At 31.3% G+C, this 9,187-nt stretch overlaps 2 protein-coding genes across 2 annotated transcripts; one reads left to right on the forward strand and one right to left on the reverse strand.

The window, feature by feature from the left end:
* Positions 1 to 3,137: 3,137 nt before the first annotated feature.
* On the reverse strand, positions 3,138 to 5,817 carry LOC149057944 (uncharacterized). Its single transcript, XM_089221549.1, has 4 exons — positions 5,215 to 5,817; positions 4,511 to 4,803; positions 3,475 to 4,210; positions 3,138 to 3,221 (listed from the first exon to the last, which is right to left on the reverse strand). Exons 1-4 carry the CDS (start codon positions 5,815 to 5,817, stop codon positions 3,138 to 3,140), a joined length of 1,716 nt encoding a protein of 571 aa, XP_089077675.1.
* Positions 5,818 to 7,188: 1,371 nt separating this feature from the next.
* LOC149057945 (uncharacterized) lies at positions 7,189 to 8,937 on the forward strand. Its single transcript, XM_089221550.1, has one exon. The coding sequence runs from the start codon at positions 7,189 to 7,191 to the stop codon at positions 8,935 to 8,937; it is 1,749 nt and encodes a 582-aa protein (XP_089077676.1).
* Positions 8,938 to 9,187: the final 250 nt, after the last annotated feature.

Here is a 9,187-nt window from a genome sequence, read left to right on the forward strand (position 1 = left end):
TTTTAGATATCGGTATGTTCTGGCCTGGCGGGACATCTGAGTCCCGTCTAATATACGTTGAAAAAAAAAAAAGTGAAATATACTTATTCATAGACTATTTATTTTACACTGTAACAGGGGAAACCCAACCGTACTCTTATCTGCCAGCAATTGGACGGTGTTTGTGCAAAAGGGCTCAAGTCCAAATTTTTCATTTTTCATATTATACATTAATTTTATACGCAATTTTGCGCCGCGTCTACTGGTACCACTGGTTTGGACAGACGTAGAACCGTTATCAAGTTATTGATATGTGCGTTTTGTCACATGTCGTAATAACTAAATTTTGTTTGTGAAAAAGGACATAACTGCATACGTAAATATTGGTTTTTGTGTAAAACGGCACAAGTCTAATACTTAATTGTGTAAAAGGGATCAAGTCTTTATATTTTTATACGTTCTGTGGTTAAAACGTTTTATTAATCAATTTTTAACTTTTTTAATTCAAAAAGATGACTTCAAGAAGAACTGAAAATCTTGTTTCATTAGCAAACAATAGTAAAAACTTAAAAGAAGGTAGAAACCAAGTTATTCACTTTGCATTAGTGTTGTGTGTTTGTATTTATTTTAAACCAATTTCTATATTTTATTATTTACCTACCTATGTTGTTAGTAAAAATTATATGTAAAATATTAATTTATAAATTACGTTGTATTATTTTGTACTAAAAGGGAATGATAGTAATAGCAATAACTGTCTGAATAATCGTACAAAGAAAATATTGACTGTTAGACGAAATTTAAATGATGAGCTAAATGCTTCTAAGATATCCAACTTGTATGAAAGCAAACAAACAATTATGGTTAGTTCAAATTTATCTACATGATTAAAAATATATATGCCTATTAAGCAAGTTACTCATATTATTTTCATATTTTTTATTTTAGGAATGGGTTGAAGATGTTAATAATGTTAATAAATTAACTTCAAAAGATGTTAGTATAATTATTTGTTATGATAAAAAAAAACTCATTTACTTAATTAAATTTGAAAATAATATAAATAATTTTCAATTTTATAATATTATATTGTATTTCATGAATACATTATGTTATTTTGTTATTGAGATACTCAGTTATTAGGTTATTAGATACCTAGTAAATAAGTTAATATTTAAAATCTTAGGTTGTTGTTATACCTACATTAAAAAATTAATTATATTTATCTATTAATATTATATTATACCTCATTACTCATTAGTCATTACTCACCAATTAATTTTACTCCAATTTTATTTTAAAACATGTTTTAACTATCAGGATTATAGCAAAATAAATGATCATCTAGAAAATACAAGTATGTATTGCATTGATAAAGTTTTAGAAAAATGTAATGAAAATATTGAATCAAATTTTCCTGATGATATCTTATCCTTGTATAAAGTAAATATTCTTTTTTAATATTAATTCTCATTCCTAGCTTTTTAATTTAACATAATATTGCTTTTATTGATTATTTTAAGAATGATGGACTTGAAAATATTAATGCTAATCATGCTTACAATGCTTTTAATGTTAATTTTGCGATTGCTGATGCTAAAAGTCTTAATAATGGTTCAATTAATACAAATAAAAGTGTATCTATCAATGGTACCATTGAACGCATGGTGAGTTTTTAAATCCAACTAAGCTATTTTATAATTATTTAAATAATGTAGGTATCTGCTTATTTTTTTTTTTTTTTAGAGTGTAGATAAATTATTTGATGATGATATTGTGTTAAGTGAATTGAGTAGTTTCAATAGTTTAATATTAGGAACTCCTGAAATTAAGGTAAATATCAAATTGCACCTATAGTATTATTTTCAAATATTATCTACTAGCCGACCCGTCACAGCTTCGCCCGTGATTGGTTGTTTATTTTGCCTTCGGACCATGATATGTAGAATTTTTTATTCAAATATTATTGTTTATTGTGATCGGCTAGTAAATATAAAAAACGGTTTCTAGCGTTATAAATGATAAAAATAAATACTGATAAAAAAGAAATAATTTATGGTTGATAAAGATTTATTAAAGAAAATTTATTAAAGATTTATTAAAATTTATTAAAGAAAAAAAAAGAATTAAAATATGAATTTTATAAGACTTCTGAGTATATGATGTTTTTTGTTATATTTCCTGTTGAAATTAAAATCATAAGATGATTCGGGTCTCCAGTTCGAGAAAATGCCACGTATAATTGCCCATGTGAAAAGCACTCTGTACGAAGATCTACGCCAACGTACTTGAATGTTTGACCTTGTGCTTTGTTTATGGTAATGGCAAAAGAAACTTTAACCGGGAATTGAAGCCGTTTGAAAGAAAACGGCAAGTCAGAGGGAATCATGGGAATTCTTGGAATAAATGCAATTTCTCCTTTCGCTGGCCCTGTAAGAATTACGGCTTCTATAATATTATTTCGCAACGATTTTATTTGTAATCTTGTACCGTTACATAAGTTCGGTGGTTGAAGATTACGTAATAATGTAATTGGAGCACCAATTTTTAATTTTAGTTTATGAGGAGGAAATCCCGAAGGAGAAAGAGAATTGAGAAATTCTTGTGGATAATGAATAGCATCATCTGTTGATGTAACTGTATCAATAGATAGATATTCACGTGAGTGTCCATCGAATTTTAGAAGGATGATATCATTAATTTCTTCTGCTGTTACATTTCTTGGAGAGATTATAGCTCTTTCACATAACCACTGATCTGATTTATTGGACAGATTAAAAATGTCTGGATAAACTGTAGAAATCAACTCTAACACGTTATTGACCACCCGTCCAATCGTGTGATTGACAGAAATGTAACCATTTTCATTTTCTAAAGTTCCATTTCCAATTTTCAACAACTGTGCTGGAAAAATATCGTCCCCTCCTCATAAATAAACTCTCATGTTTGTTCGCAAATAAAGTTTTTCAACATAGTTCCATATATGGGAAGATTTTAAGCAAGCATTAACGACATCAGCTCGAGTACCTTTAGGGATTACTGGTAAGGTTTGACGGAAATCACCAGCGAAAACGAATGTTATGCCACCCATAAACTTATTATTACACCTAAGACTTTTAATGTTCGATCAATTGCTTCGGTATGTGATCTGTGACTCATTATACACTCATCCCACACAACGAATGAGGTTTTTTGAAGAATTTTTCCATGAGGGCCACTTTTACGAATCGGACAAACGTATTCTGTATCAAATAATACATTTAACGGTAACTTGAAAGTCGAGTGAGCAGTTCTGCCGCCACTAAGGAGAGTTGCTGCTATACCAGATGAAGCTACTGCTAATGCGACTTTACCTGAGGATCTAATTTGAGCCAACAACAAATTAATTAGGAATGTTTTTCCTGTACCACCCGGAGCATCTAAAAAAAAAACTCTTCCTTGATGATTCATTACGCTTTCTGTAATAACATTAAAAGCATATTTTTGATCATTTACTAATTTTGGTAAATTGATTTCTACAAATTCTTGTAATCGGTTATTATCGTAAGAACGCAAAATTGAGAATTCAAAAGGATCAGATGCATTTTCATTTCGAACAGGTGAGTTCATTCCAAATTCAGTTAAATATTTTTCAGACAGAAAAACAACTGTATCTTCTATTTCAATCAAACCTTTATTAAATATTTCATCAGAAAAAGTAAATTGCAAGTCATTTAATCGAGTGCGCTCTGTAAGAAGAATATCTTTACAAAAATCATTTCTGAACTGTTCCCACAAAGATTGAGGTTCAGACGGTTGGCAGAAAACTATGATTATTGCGAATAATTCTCTTAATTTTGAAGGACTTTCTGAAAGAGTTGCCTCCGCTAGAGTATTTTTCCATTGCTCGTCATTTTTTAAAAGCCCAAGAGCAAAACAGGAAGCTTTAAAAGTCGCGTGAATGACTCCATCAAAGGCCTTCAAGCTTTCAGATGAAGTAGGGCCTTGTACATAATTTAGTAACAATCTTAAATGGAAGCACTCACTTTGATTTGGGTGAATCGTGTAAATTCTACCAATGGCAGTGTCCATTTTTATTCCTGGCCAACCTGGAACATCTTTTCCCCGTCTTCTCTTTAACCAGCCTCTGCTATTATCCCAGGTGTAATAAGAAGGAACTTCATGATAGAACAGTGTTTTCGCAAAATCATCATGTGAACACAGTTCAAAAAATGCAGTTAGTGTCGTTTTTCTTGGATTTTCAATAACTTGATGAAGATTATTATCATTAAAGAAAACACGCTGTCCATTTTCTAGATGAACAGCCAAGTGCTGAACTGTCGGATCTCTATCATGGATTTCAAAATTGAAAATTCTCCAAAACGCTTCAGAAGTACATATGTATCGACCATTCAAAAAATTTGTAATCTCATCGTTTTCACGATTAACAGAAAAAGTAGCTCTATCTGATCCTTTATTAATATATTTACATATGTATTTTATCGCTTTAACCGTATGACAGTATTCTACGTTAATATGCGCATTAAAGCACCTAGATAGCACTGGACAATACGGTACAACCCAACGGTTGTCAACCACGATTTCTGTTTTACCACGAACTTTTAATATTGCAGTATAACCTCCATCATCTGGTGATCTCCGTCGGTAAGTCGGATAACCATCATCTCCAGTTTGAGTATCCTTGACCAATTTGTGAGGGTATTTCTTACTACATTTTCCAATATTCATACATGGCGATCTAATATTTAACTCGCCGCATGGGCCATGAATCATATTCTTGCAAACTATTTCATAAAGTATAGGATCTCTGTCTTTGTTTGGTATCTCGGCAGAAATAATTTTATCAATTTCATCTGGCTGAATTTTCGTTTGTAACCACAAAAGAATGTGGCAGTGTGGCAAACCTCGTTTTTGCCATTCAACACTGTAAACATAACAATTTACATCTCCGAAAATATATTTATTTTTTAATACATGCATAAACTTTTTTAGTTTGAGATGAAAAACTCTAGAGATTATATCGTGTCTATCAAACGACTTTTGATCTTGAACTAATTCATTTTTTATTTCCGGCCATTCCGGGTTGCATGTAAAAGTAATAAATAAATCTGGACGGCCAGATTTACGAACATAAGTCATGGCATCCTGATTTTTTTCATGCATGTAACGTGGGGAGCCAGTAAAAGAGGAAGGAAGAATTACTTGTTGCCCAACGTTATTAGCATTAATATTTGCATCATTGTTAACAGCATCTCGGAGGTGAACATAATCATCCGCACGTAGTTGTTTTTGATGGTTACGAATAAAGTGTAGTCTGTCAGAAATCAATTTTGCCATCATATCTACGGCGAATTGGCTGAATAATGTTTTGTAATAATGTAGATGATTTAGACTTGTTTCTCTAACCATAAACCTATAAGAATAAAATTGCATGCAGGATACAGTTTTGGTTCGATTTTGGTTATTTTCCTGTAATATATTAATGTGATAACCGTCTTCGCCTCTAGTATACATCAATGGATATTGCAGTGCATCATAAGATCTATTCAATTCGGAAACTCGACTCAATTGTCCACTCCGACCGTGCAGAACTATATCTCTGGGACCTTTATCTTCATTAACTAATAATACAGCTACTTCATCGATGGTAGGTGCATTATATTGACCTCTGTGTTCATCTTGAGGAACTCTGTCAGCATGAATAATTAACTTAAAGTTTTGCAACTCATCAAAAGACCTCGACTCCAGATTAGATCTAAAGCTCTGTATGAGGTGATTATATTCACGCAAAACTGTTTGCAATGATTCAATGAGACCTCTTTTCATATTTGGAATCATATTTGTTCGAATAGATATTTGATCCGACTCTGACATAAAATATATTTGTAAAAATTTAGCATTATTTCCAATTTCGGGTAATAAACTACCTATTAAATGATGCACTTGACCCGGAATTTTAAAAGAGGGCATGAAGTTCCCTTCACTTATTTCGTTTGCTCCAAACGATGTCATTTGAAACAGAGTGTTATACCGTCTAGAATTATCAAAGAAATGTTTTGATAGAGGGTGAGAATTATCAATTAAACTTTTAATTAGGTCTGGAAGATCCTCAAATTGGTGTAAAACAACTTTACCGTCAGCGCAGCAAAGTCCATGGGTTTCATCTTTCCATTTTTTTGCATGGCACTTAGGACATAATATAGTCATTCGTCCAATTTGAAGCGCTTTAATATTTAAATAATCAATCTCGGATTGATAATTAAACGCTGATTTCATACTCAAAGCGTTACGTTGCTCCTGAGCACGTGTTTGAGAACGTTCTGGTGTGTTATTTTGTTGCCTTCTGTTATACATTCGAGATGCATTGGCAGTTCTTCTGCTAATGCGTGCTCTTTGCGCTCTCGGCATGATAATGAATTGGCCACTTACTCAAAATTTGGGTAAGAAAAAAAGGTAAAAAAACTAAGTACAAATTATGCCAGTGTGCTGATGCCAGTGACTGATGTTCTCTTAGATTGTTTACTATAATGTAATATTACAAAAACTTTAGCCACAGCAACGCGTGGCCGGGTATAATATACAAACATGCCCGATAAACCAATAGCAACCACTATATAATACACTACTTATTATTATTTTAATCTGCAACAATAAACTAAATTTTTTATAATTTAGTTTGTTTTTTTCTAGACAGATGGCGCCACTGTTGTATTTTTGACATACACATTTCCTACATTTCGGGTGGATTTTCATAAAATATTCTTTCATAATAACGTTGTCCTATCAGTAACCAATAGTAACTATATGTCATACAATAAGTTTACCATAATATGTTTCCATTTTATATAAGAACAACTCATCCTCTTTGGATCTGCAACCTATAGAACCGTAACAACTAAAAATATTTAGTATATTTTTTGGCCGAAAGAGGGCGCCACTACTTTGATTCTGTTTTTGATTTTGTATGAACTTTATACTTTTTTTTTATTGACAAAAGTGTTACTATAACCTTCAGCGGAGTGTCGGGTTTCAGCCAAAAAAAATTTCAACCAAATCGGTTCAGTAGTTTTCTCGGTTAGCGCGGTCTAAGAAAAACCCTTACAATTTTATATAATAGTATAGATTAGCTTTTGTTTTTTAATACTATCATGGGAATATTTTATTAAAATTATATAGAATACATTCACAAATCAAAATCAAGTAAATAATATGTGCACAGATGAAAATATAAGTCATGTGTCTGGTACTGAGATATCTATGGATTTGGGTGATTTCCCTGTTGAAAATTTAAAGAAAAAAAGAAAAAGTATAAAAGGGGATTCAAGGGAATATAGAGATTTAATAAAACATAAGAGAAATTCTGGAATAGAGTATGTGACAAACAAAGGAAAGATTGTTCTCGGTCGAAAGTGTATACCTTTGTCAAAATGTAGAGCTGATTGCAAAAACAAAATTGATCTTGAGTTACAAGATAAGTTATTCACAAATTACTGGTCAATGAAAAACTATAATAAAAGAGTGTCATACATATCTGGATTAATAACTAGTAGCAACAAAAAAACACAAACCAAAAAAGAGTGCACACCAGAAAAACAGAAAAATAGAGTAAAGGTTTATCACTATTCTGTTCCAAAAGATGGTATACTTATTTCAGTTTGTAAAATTTGTTTCCTAAAAATATTTGGTGAAACAGCCAAGTTCACTAGAACTATTTGTTCAAAAAAAGTTGATTCTCCTGTCAGTCGGTGTACACCTGATGAAAGGGGAAGGGCAGAACCTCGCAATAAAATAACTGCTGAAGTTCTTAAATGTGTTATTGATCATATAAATCAACTTCCAGCTTATGAGAGTCATTATTGCCGCCAAGAAACCAGTAAAAAGTATTTACCTCCATATTTCACATTGCAACTTGCCTATAATGAATATATTAAAACGGTTGAAAACCCAGTAAGCCGCTCAATATACGTAAAATATTTTAAGTTGTCAGGTCTAAAAGTCAAAAATCCCAAAAAAGATACCTGTTCTTGTTGCGACAGGTTAAAAATCCAAATTAATAATACTAATTGCTCTAATGAACAAAAAACCATACTAATTAATCAACAAACGCTACATCACGCTGAAGCTGAAGAAGCTTTTAATTCGAAAAGAAATGATATTTCTACATCTACAGAGAATACATGTGTTATTGCTTTTGACCTCCAGCAATGTCTTCCTACTCCATCTCTAGAATCGTCGGTTGCTTTTTATAAAAGACAATTATGGACATATAATTTCACTGTCCATAACACTTTTACCTCAAAAGCTGTATGTTATATTTGGAACGAAACAATAGCCAAACGAGGGGCAAATGATATTGGTTCATCCCTATTTCATTATTTGAAAAGTTTGTCATCAGATATTTCGCATGTCATAATGTATAGCGATTGTTGTCCAGGGCAGAACAAGAATAGCATAATTATAGCCATGTGTATTTATTTTTTAGAGAATCAAGATAAAATAAAAACAATTGATCATAAATTTATGGTGCCTGGGCATACACGGATGGAATGCGACTCTGACCACGCCCGCATTGAAAAAGCTCGTAAACTTTATCCTTTTCCTATAAACCATCCCCACGAATGGGCAAATTTAACAAGTTGGGCAGGAAAAGATAAATTTACAGTCGTTGAAATGAAACAAAATGATTACTTTGATTTTAATAGCCTGTTAAAAAATAAATATCAAATAAAAAAAAAAGATGAAGCTGGTAATGTATTTGTTTTTCGTGATGTAAAATGGCTCAGGTACACGAAAGAAAACAATACTATGGTACAATACAAAAAATCATTAAGAACAGAAGATAATTTTATTGACTTTAATATGGCTCGCAGAAGTGTAAGAAGTTCTTTATTACCTCAAGCATATAGTAAAACACTTGCAATATCTGACGAGAAAAAAAAGATCTTCTTTCTCTATTAAATTTAATACCAGATGTGTATCACGATTTTTACAAAAACTTAAAATCAAAAACCGATATCCAAGATCCGATTGTATCTTCTGAAGATGACAGCTCTTAAACTATAATATCATTATTAACAATTATAATTTATATTTTTAAATGTTCAAAAAGTAATATTTTACTATTTTTTTTTCTTATGAAGTCTTATTTGCTTATAATTTTATTTGTGTATAAACCATCAAAGTTTGTTATTTATTCTTATTTTGAACT

Source organism: Diuraphis noxia, unplaced genomic scaffold, assembly GCF_037042655.1.
Source record: "Diuraphis noxia isolate RWA-SAM2 unplaced genomic scaffold, SU_Dnox_SAM2 contig0002, whole genome shotgun sequence".
Classification (NCBI taxonomy): Eukaryota; Metazoa; Arthropoda; class Insecta; order Hemiptera; family Aphididae; genus Diuraphis; species Diuraphis noxia.